Source organism: Acipenser ruthenus, chromosome 30, assembly GCF_902713425.1.
Source record: "Acipenser ruthenus chromosome 30, fAciRut3.2 maternal haplotype, whole genome shotgun sequence".
Classification (NCBI taxonomy): domain Eukaryota; kingdom Metazoa; phylum Chordata; class Actinopteri; order Acipenseriformes; family Acipenseridae; genus Acipenser; species Acipenser ruthenus.
Window position 1 is genome coordinate 12,570,667 of NC_081218.1, and position 24,521 is coordinate 12,595,187.

Consider the following 24,521-nt stretch of genomic DNA (forward strand, 5'->3'; position numbering starts at 1 on the left):
GCTTTTCCTTCTTTTGTTCACCCTGTGAACGTGAACGTCCCAAGAGAACAAACCCCAGGTTACTGTTTGCAGAAACCTGCTTCTATTTAGCAATTCTGTGTCACTCCATTACATAAGCGCACTTTCACAAATACAACAAACTTTTCACAGTTTCTATTGAACTAAAATAATAATTTAAAGAAAGAACAAAATGTATTAAGAGTACACAATTAAAAAGCAACTATTTATACGATTGTGAATTGCATGTTACAATAAATGTTTTGTGCCTAAATAAAAAAAATAGGTGCAGACTAGTATACTTGTGCATACATCTGAAAGTTTAGTTTAGTTTAATTGTTGGATAGTCTTTAGGTGGACTCTAGGAAAGTTTTGAAGTGTATATAAGAATGTTAGAGAACCGTGTATGTTGGCTAAACATCTTGCCATACTCTCTATTAGTTTTGTAACTGTCACAATGCACAAATAATAGAGCTGGGATTTTGTTGAGTTTTTTTTCATGTTCTTCGCAAACATATGATCACTCTAGCAACACATATCAGTCTTCTAAGAGCATTCATATGATCACTCTCGCAACGCATATCAGTCTTCTAAGAGCATTCATATGATCACTCTAGCAACACATATCAGTCTTCTAAGAGCATTCATATGATCACTCTCGCAACACATATCAGTCTTCTAAGAGCATTCATATGATCACTCTCGCAACACATATCAGTCTTCTAAGAGCATTCATATGCTCACTCTAGCAACACATATCAGTCTTCTAAGAGCATTCATATGATCACTCTAGCAACACATATCAGTCTTCTAAGAGCATCTATTGTTAGTTTTCAAGGTCAGTCATGTTAGTCTGAAGGAATTATTATTTTATTTATTTTAACTACACTGATCCAACACCAAATCAGTCATGATTAAACCAACATGTATTCCGTAGGAATAGGTTAAGTTTGGCAAAAATAAACATATTTGGTTATTTATTTATTTCTGTTGGCTATTTATGCGAATTGCTGTGTGTGAATTGAAAATAAATGTAATTAAAAAAAGACAACAGACAAAAACACTTTTTTTATAATGTTTTATGGGCTTTACTTGAATATATGACAGGGGAAACGATACATTTCTTTTTTTTATATAAATATCATATACATATTTATAAAGTCAATTACAGCTTAAACAGAAGTTTTCCTATAATCTGCACCTCCTAACCTCCCTCTCTCGATGGACCTATTCTGCACAACAGGTTTGGATGGCCGATCTGTCGAGCATTGACTATAACTGGCATTAATTATGTACATAGTAAAACAAACCATATACATTATTAACAATTGATATTGGGACAATAATACTTAAAGAACTAGCTGACCATCTACAAATTCACAGCCTTGGCCAGTCCGAATCTGTTGTTGCCTCTGTCGAAGATGGAGAACCACTCCCTGATGAAGACATCTCCTAGGATCCAGAGCTGGTCATTACCGTTCTGACCAAAGCCAGTAGTGCAGCTCGAGCCCTCCTGTGACCAAACAAAAATAAATCAAAACCCACCAAACACAAGCTGCCCAGCAAAAACTGTTCAAAGAGCCTCAAAATATGCCAGCTCTATACTATATCCATTATCTCACAGCCAAATGCTGTCCAGGCTCACAGTATAATAATGCAGTTTCCTAAAACATAATGTGTACCCTGCTGTGATCACCAGTGACATCCTTGTGAATAACTACAACCGTGGGCTAGGTTCTCAGATCCATTTACTCTAAATCATCAGTTAAAAGGAAAAGCCCACACAATGAAATGACCAAACCAGAAGTAAACAACTCAGGCAGTCTTAAGCTGTTTCTTATTTGTTTTAGAATTTTTAATAGTTTTGAGAAGACACTACTATAGTAATAATAATTGTTAGCACTATCCTCCTCCTCCAGTAAAATAAATAAATGATTAGGCAGTCTAACAGATGGTTGGCGAACACCCTGTGTGGTTGGTTCAGTATGTTTACTCTAAGGTTTGATCCTATGACCTTCTGGCTCTGAGCCGGGCTGTGCTCTGTTGACTGTGGAAACGTTTCTTTGAATAGTTCTGTACCTGGGAAACGTAAGCTGATGGAGGCAGAGAGAACTGATATCCGTTGATCTTGAAGGTGACATCCGGCATGCTTCCAAGGCTATTGCAGTTCACTATACTCTGCTAAGATCAAGAACAATGAGTCCAATTATTTTTCCCCTCATCGCAGCAATTCCCCACACAGCTCAGGAGAGCTGAAGGTTCAGTGGGCGTCCTCCGATCCCACCACCAAGCCATTCCTATTACACCCAGGAACTTGAGAACTGGGTCAGCAAGCTATCGGCCTCTGGAGGACAAAGGCCAGCCCTGCAGGTGTCTGCCTGAGCTCACTAGGTGTCTGGTCGGTAGGGTGCGCTGGAGCGCAATAAGGAGAAACTGGCCTTGCTGGTTTTGCCTCCCTAACCCGCAAGATCACCAGAGCCAATGCCCAGCAAAGACCACCGACTTTGCACAGCCAGGACACAAATCTGTGCTCCCCTGACTGTATGACTCACCCTGCAGACCATGCAGCCTTGCTTTTACCAGGTGGAGCTTTGTTTTTGTTTTAAATAACATTTATAAACATTTCATAAAGACAAGTCTTACCAGTCCATATTGTCAAGTCTTACCAGTCCATATTGTCAAGTCTTACCAGTCCATATTGTCAAGTCTTACCAGTCCATATTGTCAAGTCTTACCAGTCCATATTGTCCCTCAGTGGCACCAATATAAGCAAGAATATTGTTGATGTCACTGGTAGGGCCAACAACACGAGAGGTACCAGTGTCCACAATAGCCCGGCAACCAGAGGCACAGGCAACCACATTACCATTGATGGTGACGCTGAAACACAAAACCAATTTGTTAACAACAAATTACAAAAATGATTCACTGTAGATGCAGAAACCTTATTAGTGGATGCAAATAAAAATGCAGCAACAGTAAAGTATTCAAAGCTGTTTTTCATAGTTGATTAATTTTGGCAATTTCAACCATTTTGGTAAAACAATGGTTATATTAGGGACTGAATTCAATTTCTTACTGCTGTAGTTACTCAACATTGTAGGTGTGATTCTACTCTACACGGTTAATGGGGATGACAAAGCTTCAAGAGTGTTGACTTACCTCTCCATAGTGGTCTCCCAGTAGGTCTGAGAAGTGACTGGAAGCCAGTAGATTTGTCCAGTGTAGTAGGATGGGTCAATGCCACCGAAAGTCACTAGGCTGCCTTCCTGGCCATCGCTAAAGAAAATAAAAAAAATTTAGGTAAACCTTCTGTGCAGCAAGGTAGTAAATGGAAACTCTCTAAACAAAATGAGTTACAGAGAGGACAGAAATAATAGCTCTTTTAGGCTTTATAAAGTTGAATATCGTTTTTTACTGTATGTATCTTGTTGCTATCGAACACTCACCGGCTTAAGTAGAAGGAGAACAAGTCCTGGGAAACTAGACCTTCAGCCATCATGTTGTCAAACACAGGGGTGGCACCAGAGGCTGATATAGATGGGTAAGACAGTCCCAGGATCCCATCAGATACTGAGTAGTAGAGGAAATCGCCAGGCTCAGTCTTGCTCAGGCCAAAGATCTGGTTGGTGTCAACGATGCCAGCAACCTTGGTAAAATATAAATTAAAAAATCACTATAATTTTATAGCTTAGGAAAATAGTGTATGACAGGAGAGAGGTAGAAGTCTTAAAGAGTATAACTCCTGTGATAATTCCAGGGACTAGCTGACATCCCAGGTAAGTAAGTAAGTTTATTTATTTATATAGCGCCTTTCATACAACAGTATCTCAAAGCGCTTTACAAGTCAATAAAACAAAAAAAATTACAATAAAATTAATTAATACAATTAAAAAACATGAACGTGAAAAAGTTAAAATAAAATAAATTAAAATGTATAAAATGCTAGTCTAAAAAAGTGAGTTTTTAATCTCGATTTAAAAATATTAAGTGATTCTGCATCTCTAATGTCAGATGGTAGTTTATTCCATAATCTGGGAGCATTGTAACTAGAGGCTCTCTCTCCTTTCCTTTTTGTCTTTATCTGTGAGTGGGACAGAAGACCAGAATCAGCCGACCTTAAAGCACGTCCAGGTACATACAGGGACAAAAGCTCTTTTAGATAATCAGGTGCCAAGCCATACAGTGCCAGACCAGGTGACTTTTATTCTATCGTTGAAGACTGGCCCACATGTAAAGTCAACCATTTAACTCATGACTCGTTGGATGAACCTGATTGTTATTCTATAAGGCATTATTGATTTTATAAGGGATCCTTTCTGGATTACTCAGCCTCCAGTCCCGAAGGTATTCCAGGTGTCAGAGCAGTAAATATTCTGAGTTCAGAAAGTATACTCACAGTCACAGTGTCGTATCCCAGGAGGCCAGTCATGCTGCCAGTGCCGTACTGGATGGCCACAGTTTGGGAGGTAGAACAGTAGGTGGAGGATAGGTTTGGGTTGAATTTATTGTGGTTAGCTGGAAAGAAAACACCAATATCTTCATCAAGTTAGATCCCTCTACACAATATGGGTCCTCTGATGTCTCTATCCTCTTTTTGTGGAATGGAGAAGGACGCTTTACTTACAGCAGGCATTGCTGTTGCAGTAGATGGAAGGAACCCAGAGGTTGGCAGATCCGGTGTCAAAGACGACCTTGAAGGACTGGGGAGGGGTTCCAATGGAGATGACCCCATAGTAGGAGATCTGTGTGGTAAAGTGCAATTGACAATATTGACATGGGTGTAGAGATATACTTCATGGGTACTAATTTGAAGAACAGAAATGGGGTGCATGTTACACCTGCCCAGGACCCTGGATCATTGTGTACATAGAAACAAAAAAACTCTTACGTCCATGTCATTCGTAAGGGACTCATCTGATTGCACTGCGAAATTTGGGTTGAATTTGGCAGTTGGGTTGTAGGGGTACCTCTGTAAAAAGTCTTCCAGCAGCCCATTCTCTTCCAGTGCCTTCCTAACGGACTTCCCCTTCCTCAGAGGAACCCTGAAACAAAAGCAAATAGCCCTGTAACATCTGCAAAGCTTAACAAACTAAAAACACTGAAAGAAAGAGACTTGCAAAACAGGCTTTATGGTTATTTTATGACATGGTTTATGGCAATTTGTGAAGTTCAACCAACAACATCTAAGCAGTCATGATTCCAGCAATCAAACTTTTCCATAAAAGGAAAAAAAGTTGTACGTAGTTTACCCTGTGCTTCACGACTTTTCCCCAAACCCTTTCACCCATCTAAAAATCTTCAACCGTTCATCCTCTGTTTTTAACCCAAGCTACCTCACATCAAATGCAAGGTCCAGAACCAAAGGCTCCAGGAACATCTGCACTATCTTAGGAGAATCTACAGGTCCTGTTCACCTAATCTTAACTGTACTCACACTTTTACCCATCAGGACGATTTAAATACTGCTTTGTATACGACAATCTGCAAATTAAATTCAAAAGAAAAAGACTTTAAGTTCTTGCCTGTGAAGGCACTCGGAAAGAGCGACCAAAGCACACAGAAAAACAGCCCACTTCATCTTCGTTGCTACGGTTTCGTATTGCAGGTTCAGAGAAACAGTGGCAGAACCGACCCAAGCAGTTCCTTATATACCCGTAGCACTGTCTCTCCACACGCTATTGTCTGAGATTGAGATACTGCAGATAATAATTGATTTCCTGAAATGAAATGTGATAAAAGAGCTTATGCAGGTATCTCAGATAACTTCTGACCGGTGAAAGAGAAACAAGCACTGGTGATAGGTACAGTATAGACATGGAAAATGGGTTCAGGGAGGAGGGCTCGACTGATTTTGACCAATTGCTGCAAAGCATAAAAAACAACTCATTCTTTGTTTGAAGGTACAATTTAGTTTAACTTATCAAGCAGCCCAAGATAATTGGGATTGGAATTGGAATCCGATGTAGATACTGTAGAGGGCAAGTTAGTTAAATGGGATAATGTTATGCAGTGTAACAAGCTGATTGTATTTGTATACTCATTCAAGGTCACAGGCTAAATTGTGCAGGATTTAGTCCTGCAATGGTTGCATGTGTAGGCCTAACAATTCCAATCAGGAGCAGTCCATAACAAAATGTCTCTGAAGTGAGAAGCACAATACAATTATGAATGCAGATATTTGGGGGTTTTGAGCTGTGTTTCCTACATGTAAGTTGAGGTCAACGGTCATTTAAGTATATTACGTGATTGTATTCAATTGTGGGCTGTAGAGGCTATAGCTAAATTTCAATTCTAATTATTAAGGAATTTAAGAAATAGTATATATTTTTTTTACAGTACATAAATCCTTCGCGATATGAAGGCTCACCTCACCTTTTAGGTAGCTTTAATACCTTGTAATAATTATGTAAATTTTCTGTTTGTGTAGTTAGTCTCGTAGCAAAAGCAGTGAGGATTCTTTTAGGCAATTATTATTATTATTATTATTATTATTATTATTATTATTATTATTATTATTATTATTATTTCTTCTGTCGAAAACCCAAAGCAAATTTAAAAACTTCATACTGATGTTTCTGAGATTACCTTTATAGGTATTAAGTGATTTTGTTATCTACACAGATTTATATGTTTCGAGGGGACCTCTTGGCATGCTGACACGGTATAGCCAAAATGCGCTCCCTTGTACTGGAACGGTGGGCTTGTTCTTACATGCCGAGAATTTGGGCTTCATGTAATGTTTCTGTGTAGGCCAACATGTTGAAGTACTTTACGAGAGCGACCAAATGTTAAAAACTAAAAGTTAATATCTTTAAAGTGGTTAAAACATTCATACGTTCTTTATTAGTATTCTAGTTTGTTTACATTTGCTAGCCTAGAGTTTGATCAAAGTTCAATGCCTTTAAGAAATGAATAATTTGAACAGAAGTAGGTGATGTCACAGATGACATGCGAGTATGTCCATGGACTTAAAAATAAAAGTGTACTGTAGTTGTAGCTTACTACAAAGGCAAGAAATAACAGAAAATATATCTAAAAAGCTTTACCATCACTGAAAGAGACACTGCAAAGCTTTCCATGAGTAGAAAAGAGTTTATTGTTTGTACGTATTAAAGAAATAATACGTATTGCTTTAATAACGTTTAACTCAAACTGTGGCAAAAAAAAGTAGTAGGCTAAAGACGGAAACGGTCTTGTGCGTGTTTCGTTTAAGGGTGCAACAAACACAACATATATTATGATAATAGGAATAATACATATAATATTTGATGCTGTAAATTATTCATTTTAAATGATTCAGTGTTGTGTGCCAGTGTTCGATATATGAGGTTAGTGGAGCGTCTTGAGGCATGTACTGTTTTTTTTGTGCAAATATCAGGATGTTTAGTGTTATTTTTTTTATTATTTGCTTAATACTCGATAGCTTTTGAGAACTTCGAAGTTGACTATAAAATCCGGTCCTGCGAAAGTCTTGCGATGTGATTTATAGCTGGAATTGAGTAGATTTGATTGGGTGATAGCAAACCACTCCCCCTTCTCAACCCACTTGTAGTCAACAAGCGATAGCTGCTTTTTGAAGAGCGAGAAGGGCTTGTTTTGGTTCCGCGAGATTTCGCTTGGAATTTTTCTTGTGTTTTATTACCGCGAATGCTTTCGCGTCCTCGTTCGCTAAGTGATAACTTTGATTTGGTCCAGCCCTGAGTGTAACTTGACCTCTGGGTTGTGTACAAACATGAGGAACTAAGCAAAAGCTAAAATAGTTATACAGTCATCTTACTTTAACGGAAGAACTTCCCTCCCACTGATACACACACATTGCCTTTTGTTGGAAATGTTAACCAGCAATAAGTAGAAATGTAATTATAATTGTGATACGTCTATCCATAGACTAAAAACGTGGGGGTGTTATTGCAATTATATGTCAATAAGATGTGGAATGTTTTATGGGTTTTGTACCAAAGAAGAATGAGAAATCCTGTTACTATTCAGACACTTTTATTATAGAGTGCTATCATGTAACTAAAAAACAGAGAGGACAATGACTTTTTTTATATAAGTTTTATTTTGTTTATTTTTGATGCAGGGGTAATTAAGAAGAAAATATCCTTGATGACATTTTAGATTGTAGAAAAAAAAGAAAACGAGAAGAAGGAATGAAAGACAGGTGGGATGCTTTATAGAAGAGAGGAATGATAGAGTCAAGGTGAGCAGCTTGGAGCTGTTTACACAGCCTGGGCAAGCCCAACCATGTTGTTGGTCCTGTCGAAGATGGAGTAGTACTCCCTGATGAAGACATCGCCCAGGATCCAGAGATCTCCTTGAGCTGTTGGGAGTGACATGGACTGGAAGCCACTGGTGCATTGGCCATTGATCTGTAAAAACAGAGAAGAGTTTCAATTATCGTAAAACTTCTAGGGAGTGGGGGCTTCCATGCAGATGCAAGCAGCAGATCCTTTAAGGACATCATGATTTCGTAAAACGTTAATAAGCTCCTTTCTTGAATTATATTAGCGTGAATGGAGAAAAATGCAAACATATCCATAGGTATTACCCAAAAATACATATTTATGGAAATATCATATATCCATCCATACAACTGGCCACATATTGATACCTGTCTGACGTAGGCTGCTGCAGGCAGGGTGTATGGGATGCCATTGATGGTGACGACAACCTGGGGCATGCTGGGGATGTTCTGGCAGTTGATGAGGTACTGTGAAGGGAAGGGATGAAATGTAAGAGAACGCTGGTGAAAACTCTTATGTAAAAAGGTTGCATTCTGAACTTTATTGCTGTATTACTGAACACTTTACAAGCCTGTGCGTGGCATTGTTAGCTGAAATGAAGGAACGTTTGCAAGACTCACCTCATTGTTACTGTTCACGGCACCAATCCATTGCTGAATAGAGGAAATTTCAGTGGGAGGTCCAGCGATTAGCGAGGTTCCAGAATCAACAATAGCCTGGCAGCCTTGGGAACAAGCCACCACCTGACCATTGATCATGATACTGGAAGACAAGACAGGCGAGTTCTCTTATCAGGCAGTTTAGCATGAAACATGGGATCATCCCCTATGAGTAAGGGTTGCAACCTAATGAATTTTGTTGTAAATCCAGATAACACTAGCCCTGTAAGCATTAAGCACAGTTCCAACTTGTGCATTTCCCTGGCCTTGCCTTTCTCATGCAGCAAGAGCCAACTTTATGTGCAGTTCTCTAAAGAGGTAGACGACTCCTTACGTCCAAGTCCTCCACAAAACAAATTTCCAATATGTAAGGGCTTGTGCATTAAACCAGGGAACTGTGCCAGCTTGCTCTATGAAGAAAGCTGTTTCCATTGCATCTGTGCATCTCATCTAGCCTTTATCTCTCAGCACACTAAATACACTCCAGTGACCGTCCTATGTGGTCAGTGTGTCTATCTACTGCTGTTTGGGATCCTTGATCTACACACAGTACCTGACAGGTAGGACTACATCACAAGTAGTAAGAACTCCCTTACTTGTCCACAGTGATCTGCCAGTACCCCTGGTAGGTAACGGGGACCCAGTTGATCTGGCCGGTATAGTAAGACTCGTCAATCCCTCCGAATAATACAACACTGCCGGTAGCCCCATTGCTAGAACAGGTATAGAAAGACATCAGCAGTGTGCACCCTTCAGGCAAACACAAAAATCCCTTAAAAACAGAACACATACACTTCTGGAACAGTGTTGAGCTATGCAGCATTTTGGTGTGAACATCGATGCCATGTTATGGAGCGATATGTGCAACAAAGGGCTACAGAATAGATATGGCAAATGAAAGCTATATCAACTAAAGCAATATTAGCATAAAAGATTCATTATTTTGCATCCGATTCACTATTTGCAAGCAGATGTGCATGCAATACAAATTGAATAGTGTATATACCGTATGATACAATTAATTTCCTTGTTGTTTCCTAAGGCTTGCACTGGCAGTGCATATGCACTTGCTGGCAACATGTGATTGTGAATGGCTTACCGGCTCAGGTAGATGGAGAAGAGATCCTGAGACACCAGCCCCTGGTTCATCATGTTGTCAAACACTGGGGTGGCTCCAGAGGAGGAGATGGAGGGGTAGGAGAGCCCGAGGATGCCGTCGAAGGGGCTGTAGCACAAGAAGGAGCCGGGCTCCGTCTCACTCAGACCAAACATCTGGTTGGGGTCGATAATACCGCCGATCTGTGAACAAAGACAAAGGTTCAATATGATTGATTTCACAAGCTTATTTAGTCATTCTGGATATCCACCGCATTCTTTTTGGAAAAATCGGACCAGACTAAAGAGCAAATGTGTATTACCAAACTATCTATAATGTATGGTGTGGCAGGGTGGAGGTCCTGCCGGGGTAACGCGTGGGCGTGTGTCGGGATTATTGGATTGGCAGGGAGGGGGTTACATTCCTGTTTGTTTGTTGCTGTGTTTTGTTTGTTGTTTTTGTGTTATTGAAAGTGTGTAACAGCGCTTAAACTGCAGCTTCGTGTGTCTGAGTCTCTCTCTTGACAGTAACAAGCCTTGCCAGCGATGCCACCCTGTCACAATGGTTATATATGTTGCCATCATGATGTTACCCATCTATAACATGTATTAGTTTTCCCAATGGGTAACAGGCTATACTCACAGTCACGGTGTCGTATGCCAGGAAGCCAGTCATGCTGCCAGTGCCGTACGAGATAGAGAGGGCAGTGTTGAGGGCCCGGTATGTGGAGGACAGGGATGGATTGTACTTGTTGTGGTTAGCTTAAAACAAAAAGGCGACACATCAATTAGATGGGAATGCTTTATATTAATCATAGCTAGCAACAATGACCTAAAACATACAACTAAATCATTTTGTATTATGACATGGTATTACCCTAGCCTTAATCCTTGTGTAATTATTATTTACATTCAACAGAGACAATTACAGTAGCTAAAGTTTATGTTACAATGGCCTTTCCGTTAACTACAAAAGCAAGATATAGTCCGGTCGGCTAACTTGAAATCATTCATCCTTGTAGTTCTTATGAGGAGGTCAATTGGATTGGTTACTTACAGCAGGCATAGCTGCTACAGTATACAGAGGGCACCCAGAGGTTGGCAGAGCCAGTGTCAAGAAGGACTTTGAATGATTGGGGTGGGGTTCCAATGGAGATGGCTCCATAGTACTCAATCTGGAAGAATGCAAATAGGTACATTCATATGATATCTGTCATAAGACTCTCTACAAAGTTATTCTAAATCATCCTAAACCATTGGGTGCAATATTGACCACTGCTTATCATTATTATTATTTTTTAGAAGAAATTGACTTTACCTTACACTTGTTTTAAAATAGGGCGCTCATATTGCATAGTGATTGTGACACGATGTGGACGCACTTCAACTACAGGCACATTAACTATACAGCTGCACTGCACTGCACGTTTGCTACATTATTTAATGAATGTTCTTCCAACAAACTTCTTACATGATTATGAAAATAAATGTATGGAGTTCCGTGCACACTGTCCCTGCATCGTGTGCTAAGTGCATGCAGTAAATATTACTAAATGGCACATACAGTGTCAGGAAATCAGCTACAAAGACAAACAAAATGTTTGTAAAACACTTACGTCCAAGTCGTTATACATGGGCTCAGCGAATGACTGAGCGTACAAGTTATACTTAGAGGCCAGATTTTGAGGATTTTTCCTCAAGAATTCCTCCAACAGTCCCTTTTCTTTGAGAGCAGTCCTCATGGACTTCCCTTTCATCAGGGGCACCCTAAAGGAAAACAGATTAATTCATGTAATATTTAACATATTTCAAATGGGCTAAACCCAACGCAGTGGGGTTTGAGAAGCAGGCACCATAGGGGCCTGCTTCTCAACGGTTTGGTAACCTAGGTTGAGTAAGTATCTCTTTCAGAATGAATTCCAGAAATTGAAATTATGTTTCAAGTTGTATGCGCAAAACAAAACATACGAGAAAAGTTTACATTTAAGAGCCATTATTTCGAAATACTAAAACACGTCAATGACTGTTTGATTTGAAGGGTTTTTTTCTCTCAATGTTTCTTTTAGTATTTCTGTATTTAGCGCGACAGATACTTTTATGAGTCGAAACATTTGTCAAAGAATTTTTACTTTTAGTAGATGATAAAACCCTGCAACAACTATTGAAAACCAAGCTTTTGGGGTTTTTTTGATAACCATCACAAGCTCTTTCTCCTTACCTGGTCAAGCATTCGGACAGGGCGACCAAGCCCAGCAAAACGATTGCCCACTTCATCTTGTTGTGCGGTCAGCAGACTCTGTGAAGCTCGCTGTTCATTTTGAAAACCCAAGGAGTTCCTTTTATACCCCACCAACAGTGTGAACCTCTGACCTCTTTAAAACTCAAATAGGAACGTTCCACAATGGAATAAGGTACAGTGTGATACTGAATGATTGTTGTTTCAATAGTTAACCCTCATCAAAAAGGATGACCTTGCCAAGAAAGCTTATCCAATGTTTGTGCCCAGAACAAATTACCCTGTGCGATACAACACATCAGGATAAGCAGGTCCTATCAAGGAAAGGGAACACTGTCAATATTTTATAACAGATGTATAATTGCAGATTACAGAGCATACGTGCTGTTCCAAGATAAATGAATTGTGATTAAGTGCAGAATGAGCATTAGCAGATATCTGTGAACAACGGAATCTATGGTTGAAAATGTTACATAAAATCCAACTCAGAAGTTTCACTTAAGTGTGTCTGAGCTGCTTGCTACTAGTTTTGTCAGATTTTCTATTTGTCACGTTGACAGACATTTTCTCCACACATGCCCTTTCTACATCAGGGTCCAGTTGCTTAAAACACGCTAGATTTTCAAAGCTATTTACCCCTAATCTGCATTTTTCGCAATGGAAAAAAAAATTCTAAAACAAATACGAAATAACTTGATGCTTCATTCAAGGCCTTGAATTAAAAGTCTTAATTGTTTATTTCTAGTTTGGTAACTTTATTGGCCACATTTCTTTGTGAAATATGCTAATGATGATTTGGAGCTAATAGCTGTGAGAATTTAGCCCCTGAAGTATGAAGTTTGTATAACACTTTTAGGGATCTAACACTTAAGGGGAAATGCTTCATATATGGAGTTTTGATATGAAGTATCTAATAATGAAGTCTGAATGATTTTATCTGGAGTCCCTTTGGTTTTATATTAGACCCATTACATTATAAAGAAATCCCTGTGTATAAAATGAGTTTAACAGAACCCCCCAAAAAATAAGAGTTCCAGAGCAAGGCCAAAGGTTCTTTATAGAACGTCAGGTAGGGACCCTCTTTTTTAAGATAGTTGGGAATAAAGGGAGAAACAGCATTTGTTAGCAAAAGGCCGTTGACATCCACATGCAGGGATGTTTGAGAGGATTTGAAACATCATTTTTCTTTTTTTTCTTGGAAATCACTGACATGAAAATCCATTAGCTAGATGGTATTTAAATAAAGCAGGACGGACAAGGTCATGCAGAGAACAAACACCAGAGGTTATTGGAACTGTTTAATATTCCATTAAGATCTAGATATACCGCGTATTGTTTAGGTTATAAGTGTTTCCGTGCTCTTAATGAGAGAGATTGCGTTGTAAATGTAAATATAAGACAGCAGTGTTTTCCTCAAACGTAAAGACTGACCTCTGCTTGCAATCTTAATCTTTCATGGCAGACTCGTGCCCATACCCCAGGTAAAACACATGAATGTAAACTTTAAAACACGTGCTTTTATTTTAAAAGCGTGCCACCTGCTGGACACCTTGTGCAATGCAACAATATGCAGGTGAGTCAGAAACGAGTCACGATTACAGACAATAATGAGGAACTGGACTCGGCTGTATTGCACGAAACTTATTTGTGTATTCGTATATTTACAGTAGACACAATGGAAGTCAATATGTCGATTCAGTGCGTCCTTTTTTATTCACAAGGAGAATGCCGCCCCCTCGTGGTTTTATGCAGTAATTCTGAGCGCTTCTGTTTGCAATGTGTTGCTTTGTGTTTTGTGCTGCTAGAGACGCTGCGATTTTACAGGATGAAAGGTAGCTGCTATGCCAAAATGAAGAATAAATAAATAAACGAATACATACATTAATAAAGAAATACATGTCTATATATTTATTCATTTATCCATTCATGTATTTATTTATTTATTTATTTATTTATTTATGTATTTATTTATTTATTTTGGCATAAAATATCCTATATAACCGAAATTATGATTTAATACAGTATATATATATATTTTTAAATAGGCTACATTAAAATAGGCGCTCTTTAACTTTACGTTTTTTTCTCTTTGTCCTGATGTACTTTCAATCCCACCTGTCCATTGACAAATCCTGAAATGACTTAAATTTTCGTCATTAACAGTAGGTTTCTCATTTAAATACTGAATAGTTATTCAGCCACCTTTTTGTAAATCGCACCCATGCCGCCTGTCAGAAAACAGCAGAAAAGGTTGCATTTCATGATGGAAACAACGTTAAGAGTCGGGTTAAAACAGACGGGGACAGCGAGTTTAGGACTGTCGGAAGGCATTTTTGATATTGAGGGCCGCTATCTCTAAATCCTGACATTTATAAACGTTGCACCTGTGTGCTGTAATTATGCTTATAATAAACCCCACACTGTGCTATGTGTTATTACCATCGTTGTCCATCTATGAACAAGTATGCTCTCCGTCACGTATGCGGTGAGCTTCTAAGAATAGGTGTCAGTCTTGTGACCTGACAGATTTCTGACTGAGAACGTCATGTAACTTTTAGAACCCCTGGACGCATTCTTTCTTCTCTGGTTCCACAGTCTCGCAGGCGCACTTTTATGAATGAGTAACAGCTGTTGTAATGACTAATTGGGACTGGAAAGGGTGGAATGTTTAACAGTGCATAATTTCATGACATCACGAGCAGGGGGTGGGCCGCCAGACAGCAGGGGGGCGAGAGAGAGAGGGGAGCGCCGGGCATGTATAAACATATCCAGGCGATCGGAAGATACAGAGACGTTTTGGTCGTATTAATAATAATAATAATAATAATAATAATAATAATAATAATAATAATAATAATAATAATAATCAGTGCTTCAGGAGTTTTAGATTTATTTTGAAAATTGGAATAAAAATATTTTAAAAATAAAAATCCATTATTTGGAATCCTTCAGTCAGATTAGTAGTATGTAATAGAATGCATTGGAATGTATCATAACACACGACATACATGCACGCTGTGAATAGAAGCATGAGCCGTGCATGCTTCTAAACCCAAGGAGACGGGCACATACATGACACGTTGAGTAACGCTGTGTTTTGAAAGTGCTTGATGAGATACATTAGAATGATGAACACCCAGAAGGTGCTGAAAGAAGGATTTCTGGAGAAACGAAGCAACGGACTCCTGCAGCTGTGGAAAAGAAAGCACTGCGTTCTGACAGAGGATGGGATCCGGCTGCATGACTGGAAGCGAAGTGAGGGCAGCGGCAGCGGCGGAGACTCCGGGTTCAGGTCGGGCGGCTTCCGTTCGCGGTCCTCTTCTAGTAAGACCAAGGAGCTTCGTTTCGAGCGCATGGCCACGGTGGACTGTGTCGAATACAAGCGAGAGCTGGTTTATTTCACTGTGGTGATGGCCGGGGGAAAGGAGATAGACTTCAGATGCCAGCAGGAGGGTACTGCCTGGAACGCGGAGATAGCTCTGGGTTTGGTCCGGTTTAAAAACCTCCTGGCGGTGCAATCGGGCAGAACCAGCCACCTGGCACACCTGGGCAGCACCGGGGAAGAAGAGGCGCTGGAATCCTGACGAAAGACTGGACAGCAGTGATAGGTGAGCTAAGGTACGCTTTTTGATCTTCTTGGTTTTCTTTAAAGGCTCACACCTTTCGAGGGGGTAAGACTTGAATGGAAACTGTTTAAAATGTTTGCAAATTTAAGTGTTTTCCAATTACTAAATCCTTGAACTCCTCAGTATTTGGTGCCTTAAGCCGTCATTCATTTCATAGCTCCGCAGTGGTTATTTTTAATCTATTGTAAAACATCATATAAAACAGTACTGTTCTGTACTGTTAGCCCCCCCCCCCCCCCCCCCCCCCAGCTCGAGTACCCTCAGGCATTAATTACCATAACCCTTTCTGAATTTCTGCAGTAGCAATCAAACTCTGATGTCTGGCAAAAGGAAAATGTTGCTTGATAGCGGTTCTTCTTCTTCTTCTTACTTCCATAAGTGTTGTGCAATGTAAAATGCAATCTGAATATTAAAAACTCAGCCGACAGTGATATTTGATGACAGATTTGGGATCTATATTGTACTGGTTAGCGTTCCCACCCCTTCCATTTTCATCCTATTATGTATAGTGCTGTCTGTAAAGCAAGTCTATCTCTGAGTACTGAACACATGAATGTTTTTATACCACATCTCCAGAGATCTACAGATAGAATATCAGTACTTCTATCGCGTGTTGTTATGTGTGGACCAGGTTATATATACACACGCGCTCCAATTTCATTGCTTCCCTTTTAGCGATGGTGCCCCTGAACAAAGGTTAAATGTTCTTCTGAAAGAATATCTTTTAATAGTTGCATTGCCCCATTGGGCTTGGAATTATCTTCAATTTACTGACTTCCCATTAAAAATCGTTTTATTTTTTATTTTTTATTAAATCTTCAGTGTTTGTAGTATGATAAATGCATGCCACAATCACAGCAACATTACTGTGCAGAAACTTCACATATAACCTGACCAAATACCGCTGGCTCCTACCCAGGCAATTTTATCAATTAAGAGTTCATTAACACTGCCTTGCAGTGGGTGAATCCTATAAAAAAACACTGCTATTAATAACTATTGGATAGACACACATTCATTATTTTCTATCTCTTGTTTCCATCTTTTCACAGATTGAAAACGGTCCACAATCCTCTTTTTTTTGGAAGAAGTGAAGATGTCAATTTCCTACGACTGCAGGATTAAAACTATTCAAGAATCGTTAAAACAAATAAAATATATTAAAACAAAATCTATCAACGTCTTACTGATGCCCGGATCAATACCCCTGGACACCCTGGAACCACCTCTTCCCAATAGCTCCAGTAAGCCAGCCTCAGGATGCAGTACCACTCTGCTCTCTTTAACCTCAGTCTAAATGATGCATATCACCATTAATCTGTACCTGAAAGCATATTGACTTTTTACAGGTGTTGCTGAGTTCTGCATAAAATGTTGCAGTGCCAAAATTTGAAAATCCCTGCAGTTATTTTGTAATGTTTGATCTAGTTTTAAATTTAGATTCTCTTGTTAAATTTGTTCAGATTCTTGCATGCTTTTTCCTGTACATTTAACAGGTGGCACAGTGAGTTAATGAACCAGCATCTTACTGTTACCTTAGCTCTCTATGAACACAACTTTGCTGTCTGTGAACAGTTCACACCCCAATACCACCAGGCAATTGTGCTGCTTTGCTTTGCTCTGAGCTGCTCCCTCACCCCTAATAGAAAGGGTTCCTCCTGGCGTGAGCAAGCCTAAAGCTACAGTGGTAGCCAAAATCAGCTGTACACCTGTCTCGGGACTGTCGCAGTGCGGTAACACAAAAATGTTGCAGTTTTGCAATCCTGTTTTCTTCTCACCAGCATTGAATCAGCTGCACTTCATTAGTTCTGCCACCAGGTGACAAAATAAAGCAGGAAATGCATTAAACAAAACAGCAGGGTGCGCTGTGGACTTCAGCTGATCGGAGATCCAATTTCTTTAGGCTCCAAGATGCTTTAACCAAAGATTGTACATTTGCACAGAGCACGTGCGGGCTGAGTACAGGAAAGCATAGCGACACCTGCTGGAGGTGCAATGCACTTCTGTGACTCAAGCAGACTTGCTGGATGTCACAGTGAATGCAACAGGCTTACCCTTGCATGGCTGATTTGCAGTGCAAATGGAATGAATATTGACATGCATTCTGTAATCTCCTTGTTGCAAGTCATTCAGGAGGAGCAAGACAAGAAGATCTTCCAGACTTTGTACCCAAGGCTGCAAAAGATTAATGATGTCTCTAAAAGACTCTTGGGACAGTCTGGAAAACAGGTTTTGGTGCAGATTCCCACCCCCCAACTTCCCAGAAGTGGTAAACGTTGAGTATCCCCTAAACATGTAAACACCTTGCAGACTTGCTGAATCAGTGCCACCCTGGCTGCCCATGGTCACCCCGCATCCTATTGAGAGTGTTATGGCAGGTGTTTCTAATTTTATGTCCAATCCTGCACACGCCACCTATCCTCACATTACCTCAGTGAAGTATTTACAGAGAAGTAAGTTAGGCTTTCAAATGATGGGAGGATCCAAAGATTACTGTAGATCAGCTTCGCTCACAGTATTACTGACCTAGAAAATAAAAACAATGTCTTCTTGTCTGAGACAGGCATGACGTTTCTATATTTAAACACTTGACATGTTTGATGGCTGGGATTCAGATTCCAAATCTAGTCCCATGACCTTTTGACTAATCTATTGACCATTGTTAACGACCGTCCTTCCAGAAGAGCTAGATATATTCCATTGGGATGCCACAATACCACCAATGTGTTACCCTGAAGAACCCTTAGACAACCACAGCATCACCAGCAAAGGCAATACAAAAAAAACTGCTCAGTGCTATTGTACAATAGCACACAGTTCATACCATTATGATACTAGTGGTATATAAAAAAAATAATGTTACCAATATGGTATCTACCAGTGACTGAGTTGCAGCATTTGTACTGCCATTCTCCCGTAGCACAGAATCATAGCATTGATGTTAATGCCGTTGCAAAACTAAAGATTTTTAGAGACTGCAGCTTTTCTACAGCAGTCAATGCAATCACAAGACACTAGAGCCAGATCTCTCAAGATATTGACATCAAAGTGCAATTTGCAAAATGAAAGTGTTAATGTTATAAAACTAGTTTAAAGCGATGTACAGCAGGCATACCTCTGATTCCTGAAACAGACCTTCCGAGTGTTATTCGTATCGTAGTTTTGCACTTTGTTGATAAAATCAACCACAACAGAGGGGCATCTGAATAATATTGTAGGTTTTCTTAATAGGTAAACGTGTCATTATTATTTTAATGTGGTTATGTCATTTTAAGCATCAACTGTGTTGTAGCACAGGACCATTTAGCTGACAAATAGAAGTCATTTTGCACAGGAAATGCAGCTAATATTGATTAAATGAGACTTTTAAGAAACACTGTTTAATAAGTTAAAGGTTTGAGAATAGGGGATCCAGTATTCTTGCCAATGTAGTTCATCGTGCTTTTGGTTCTGTATTCTAATATGTATCCCGAGTTCATTGTGTTATATCTCTGTAACCTTCAAACACTTTGTTTTGAATTCTTACAATGTCTTAATTTGAAACATCTTTGTTTCTGTAATGTAATAAAGCCTGTTTTAAGTTCGTATCAATTTCACAATGAAGGTATGCCATTCTCCTCTCCTCTCAATATCTTTAAACTCTAACACTAGTTAGATTACCTTACAGTACCATTAGATAGTTAAGGATTTGTGATGAACAGCTGGTAATAATTAAGGCTGTATTTATTTCATGGTTATCACAGAATTCCCATATAATGTGTACAAATTCCCATTTCCCAAAGAATAATGTAAATATACATATATTTTATCATTTAGAAATAAATACAGCAAACCTTTGCCTTATTAACACACTACCTGTTAGTCTGCATTTAGGAACCCTGCAGCCGGTTGAGTTTGCTTCCGGTAAACGATTGAACACACAATGCATAGAGCTGCACGATTTCTTTAAAATATCTTCAACAAAAAAGACACCAGCTGCATTGAAGATCACAAAAAAAGCAAATCAAGCATTAAAGAAGCCGAGTTATTTGTCTGGGACAGATGCGTCACGGTTGTAAGTTCCCACACTTCCCCATGCTTTGCTGCACTTTTAATTTCCCTGAAATCTGGCTTTTACAGCCACCCTGATTATAATAGATGCCATTGTATTCTCCCGCCGGGGATTTCCAATAGCTCAGAATAAGGAGGCGAAGGAGCAATAAGATTGATACCATGCTGCCCAAAACTGGGGCTGGTATTGCTCTAACCGACTTACAATTGAAGTCACTTCAGTGTAATACAATTGGGAAACTTTCACAAGTTCCGACAAATACTATTTAAAAGTTATGTCAGTTGCAGAGAAAATCCAATCCCATTCCAGGCTTCTAACCCGCATTTGCATTGCATTCAGTGTCTGGTGATTTATAATGACTATTAGCACACCAGGTATAACCATTTGAAGGAGGCTAAGTACAAGCCTTTCTGACGTTTTACTATGAGCTTAGTTGCACCTCAGAGTAACACTAGCAGTCACAAATGCCTGAGCTTAAAGTAAAGTCACTGTATGTATGTAAGACTATATATTTCTACAAGATTCCAGAACAACCTACATAAACAATGCCCTTATTGAATAGGGTTGTTTATTTCAGATACTATACGGGTAAGTAATTTATACAATAGATAACTCTGCATTGCACTAAAATGGTTACTGTCTGCATCATAAATCTGCCATCTTTCACAAACAAGTTATTGTTCACACTAAGGACAGTCAAGAGCCTGATAGGAGACCGGTGACCTACTGTACATAAAAATGAGAAAAACACATTTCTCAGAGGGCACTTGGTCCAAATGTAGGGGCGTTGGTTTCCCTGACAACGCATGACTAATTTGGCTTGACCAATGTCACAGTAATATTACAGGCATCCCATCCTGACCCAAAGAAAAGGCTCTCTAATTTGATTTGGTGAGTTTGCAACCCACTGTTTGGCAAACAGTTCATTAAAAAAGATTAATGTCCTTTGATGACTCAACTCTGTACTTATGGTACCTTCCAGCTTTTTCAGTCGCCGCCAAAGTGTGGAACTTGCTTAACTTAACGGGGGGGGGGGGGGGGGGGGGACTTCATAAGCTTATGTCTTCCATGTTTTCAGCAGCTTGATATTATCTTAACTAATGTGTTATTTTCTGTTTCAGCCATCACATCCTGGTGACTTTTTAAAACTCAGCATCTCTGTGGCCTCAATAGAGCTCTTTTAATCATGTCTAACTTAGGAGTACATTAAATAGATACAAATTTAAATATCAGGAGTAATGTATCCTTTGAAACATTAACAGAATGCTGTTGCATCAGTTTTGAAGCCTTTCCCCTGTCTGGCACTGGATTGCACAGTCTAAGAGAAAACAGCCCAGCAGATGCTCTCTGTGTGTGGCTGTGAGGGACTGGGTGCCTCCCTCGCAAGGTATCAAGCTCTCTGGGGCTTGGCAGCGCTTTGTAATGTCTTGTGTAAACAGTGTCAATCAAGGTCTAGATTCCCCAGTGCGGGTCTATTTCTGCACTGTATCAGTCGCACAGGGTTTTGAGAGCAGGAAGACAGACACCCTGCGGAGTGATTATCCAGTAATCATGAGAGTCAAGTATAGCTGGTCTGGGTGTCTGCCACTTTGAAAGGAAATTCTGATTGTCGTGGAGCTGAGAGGGGTTGGAGACTGTGTCTGTGTGTGTGTGTGTGTGTGTGTGTGTGTGTGGCTTTGTCAGTCCATCATGCAAGATGTATTTGTTTGCAGGTGATTGGGTATCCAAATGCTTAAATGCAAGACTTACTGTACCTGCCTCTTAGTTGAATTTCATTCTGAAGTGTTAATAGGAACTGATTGCCACCCCTCCTCCTCAGACCAGACCAATGGAACTGTTTCTTAAAGCATATTCCAAAGGAATTCCATTGAAGCAATGCATTTTAAAGTGAAACTTTAAATGACATTTAAATATAAATACAAACCTAAAAACCTCCTAACGGCACATTCCAGAGAAGTCGTTAACAGACTTTCTCCAGTTGATTGCACATAATTTGTAGATAATTACACAGCAGTCTGGAAGCATTTCCTTCTGCTCTCCCAGTTTCACAGAACAATAGATGACAGCCGAGGAGCTGAGGACAAGCACTAATTTAATCGCTTCCTTTGTTTCAGCTTTTCATGTTTCTTTAAGTTTTAGGTTAACTCATTGTTAACCTGAAGTTCAGATTCGCCCTCAGATACTTTTTCAATATAGACAAAATTACAGCATACAGCCACACAGTGGCGCTGTTTTCCATGCAAAAAACTAATTGGAAGGGAGGACACCGGAAGTAAAAACAATGTTAAAGGGACCATTGTATTTGATTAAAATGATAACAGAAATAATATATAAACAATAACCCAATTGTGAAAACATTTGAAAGTTAACATTTGAAAGTCAGGATTTCACAAGTCGTTTGGATCCCTGTAATGATTTATATAATGTGAAAGAAGGTAACACTAAAGCAGGGTCCCATTTGATTTGCGTAATCTGAAACAGACCCGTATCACAGGCCTGGCCTCACACAATGTGTGTTGTGAATAGCTGACAGAACTGCTGAGGTGTCTGCGACAGGATGATAAAACGCTAGCCAGCCCTTGTGTCAACAGTGTGTGAATCAGACAATTTGAAGGAGTTGAGTTTCATGTGACCCATTTAGAGATACCTCAAATTACATTTCAAGATATCATGAAACACCATTGTGGCCATTCTACCAATTCCATTGTAAGTGCCCTTGTGCTACCATTGCCAGTCAGGATTCCTTGCATTGTCAGTACCGTACCACTACACTCCTATTGACTATCCATTGGTGAAGCATACATCTCTGGAACTGAAAATAAACCTAGGACCCCTTTTAGCAAGAAGTGCAGGGAAAAAGGCACATTTTCTAGAAGGAGAAAAACCAATTAAATGGAATAAAACTAGCAGGAAGCAACTGCAGTTAGGAGTGGGTCTTTTTTTCTGCTAGTTTTATACTGTTCGAATGGGTTTATTGTCTTTTGTTAGCACTACTATGTGTGTTAGGATTCAGTCTTTTTAGTTAAACATGAACCAATTATTCCTCATAATTTTTTATTTTTATTTTGTCCAGCCTGCTTCTGCACACCAGATGTGTTCAAAAAAGACGTGACCCTTTTCAGAGGTTTTGGTCTGACTGTCTACAGTACAGGGGTCATTTCCTCGGCTGGGATCTCAGAGGTAAACAGGCCAGGCATGAGGAGACTGAGGGGCTGAAGTCTGAAGCCTGCTTTGACTCATGGATGCGTGAGAAATTCTCAGCTATCGGGTGTAAACACACATATCGCCTACACTGCAGCTGTGCTGGATTCCTGCTGCGGACTTAACCCCTTCACAGCCAGGGAGCTTTTAACAAAATATATATTCATATTACTATATTATTATCCTGGAACATCAACACTTCTGATGTATTGAGAATATTATTGCAACTGTACCACTGGGGGACATTTTGCAATATGCTTGTGCTATCCACAGATTAAATATATTTATATAATATCATTGATAATAATAATAATGACAAGAAGGATAAACAGCAGCCTACCCCTCTGAGCTCATATAATTGTATTGCATCTTTAAGCTGTCAGGCTCTTTCAAACTGGGGCCAATTTGCCTTTTATGACATCATGTATTAACAGATGTATATTCTACAGGTTTGCTTACTTATGGAGACCTTGTAAAGTTTTCTGCCAGATTATTTTTTGCAGCATTCAAAATGTTTTTAATCATTGCCAGCAGTGGTTTGAGTAGTTTTCAATCCCGCTCAAACTTCTCAGTCTGTATGAATTATTACTTTGTCCTGGGTTCTGGAGACTATCAGATCAGACATATGTGCCTGTATATGAGTCAGCGTCCCATATGTGTTTAATAAACAGCTCATGGAAGCCAATATTATTTCCGTTTGCAGAACTGCTAATGTTACAGAAACTGGCAAGAAGGTGCTTATAGCTTTTTAAATTGCAATTGTATCTTTTTTTATTTACAGCCTTCTAGCTTTTTTTGTTTTATTTTTAGTGGGGAAAAATGGTGTAAAGTAAAGTCACATTCAACTACTTCCTTCACAGTTAAAAAGTCCATGTTTTTGTATGCAGAGCATTTTTTAGTAGAGAATGAACTATATAGAATAAAGCAGAAGAGCATTATTAACTAGCTTTTATAAAATGAAAAGGTCTTAACACTGCAGACTGTTTATACATTCAAATGCCTCTTGACGCTGCATGCCTTTTTCATTTAAAAAAAAAACAAAAAAACATAGATGTTAATGCCGAAGTTCCATGAAATATCCACACCGACTTAAGCAACATTCCCCAAAACTTACACATGATGTTTCTATAAGAATTAATTGCTGTTTGCTGTATGTTGTCTTCCACCCACCTCCTGACCACTGTTCAAGAATCTTGCTTGACTTAGGGACCATGTCAAAAGTACTCATGCAAGAAAGAAACGTACTGTGCACAAAAGCACTGCTCCTAACTAAATGATGACTGCAATTACCATCCATCCATCAGTCTATCCATATAGCCATACAATACATGCATACAAACTTTAGATACAGACCTTGATTAAAAAACTAGATTCCAGATTAACCTGAAAAAATGTTTATTGATAATT

At 39.3% G+C, this 24,521-nt stretch overlaps 3 protein-coding genes across 4 annotated transcripts; 1 reads left to right on the top strand and 2 right to left on the bottom strand.

Moving 5' to 3' along the window:
- Positions 1–1,212: 1,212 nt before the first annotated feature.
- On the bottom strand, positions 1,213–5,578 carry LOC131702744 (pepsin A-like). Its single transcript, XM_059004714.1, has 9 exons — positions 5,535–5,578; positions 4,889–5,063; positions 4,625–4,742; positions 4,397–4,515; positions 3,447–3,646; positions 3,160–3,276; positions 2,733–2,877; positions 2,077–2,175; positions 1,213–1,510 (listed from the first exon to the last, which is right to left on the bottom strand). Exons 1-9 carry the CDS (start codon positions 5,576–5,578, stop codon positions 1,367–1,369), a joined length of 1,161 nt encoding a protein of 386 aa, XP_058860697.1. The 3' UTR covers positions 1,213–1,366.
- A 2,494-nt stretch (positions 5,579–8,072) lies between these two features.
- Positions 8,073–12,448, bottom strand: LOC131702743 (pepsin A-like). The gene is made up of 9 exons (XM_059004710.1): positions 12,219–12,448; positions 11,617–11,767; positions 11,058–11,175; positions 10,644–10,762; positions 10,005–10,204; positions 9,502–9,618; positions 8,867–9,008; positions 8,615–8,713; positions 8,073–8,372 (listed from the first exon to the last, which is right to left on the bottom strand). Exons 1-9 carry the CDS (start codon positions 12,272–12,274, stop codon positions 8,223–8,225), a joined length of 1,152 nt encoding a protein of 383 aa, XP_058860693.1. The 5' UTR covers positions 12,275–12,448; the 3' UTR covers positions 8,073–8,222.
- Positions 12,449–14,983: 2,535 nt separating this feature from the next.
- Positions 14,984–19,461, top strand: LOC131702787 (pleckstrin homology-like domain family A member 3). Of its 2 annotated transcripts, none has more exons than XM_059005020.1 (2): positions 14,984–15,854; positions 16,915–19,461. In XM_059005020.1, the coding sequence occupies exon 1, from the start codon at positions 15,347–15,349 to the stop codon at positions 15,818–15,820; it is 474 nt and encodes a 157-aa protein (XP_058861003.1). In that variant the 5' UTR covers positions 14,984–15,346; the 3' UTR covers positions 15,821–15,854; positions 16,915–19,461. The 2 variants fall into 2 exon arrangements, with proteins under 2 accessions (XP_058861003.1, XP_058861004.1); XM_059005021.1 differs by having other exon boundaries at positions 14,984–15,844.
- Positions 19,462–24,521: the final 5,060 nt, after the last annotated feature.

Coding starts and splice junctions, on each gene's coding strand:
- LOC131702743 (XM_059004710.1), bottom strand. CDS start 12,274: ATGAAGTGGGCAATCGTTTTGCTGGGCTTGGTCGCCCTGTCCGAATGC. Junction 11,176..11,616: donor CCATGTATAACGACTTGGAC/GTAAGTGTTTTA, acceptor GCATTCTTCCAG/ATTGAGTACTATGGAGCCAT. Junction 8,373..8,614: donor CAGCAGCCTACGTCAGACAG/GTATCAATATGT, acceptor CTGTTTTTACAG/ATCAATGGCCAATGCACCAG.
- LOC131702744 (XM_059004714.1), bottom strand. CDS start 5,578: ATGAAGTGGGCTGTTTTTCTGTGTGCTTTGGTCGCTCTTTCCGA. Junction 4,516..4,624: donor CTGCAACAGCAATGCCTGCT/GTAAGTAAAGCG, acceptor TTTTCTTTCCAG/CTAACCACAATAAATTCAAC. Junction 3,647..4,396: donor TGGGATACGACACTGTGACT/GTGAGTATACTT, acceptor TATTTTACCAAG/GTTGCTGGCATCGTTGACAC.
- LOC131702787 (XM_059005020.1), top strand. CDS start 15,347: ATGAGATACATTAGAATGATGAACACCCAGAAGGTGCTGAAAGAAGGA.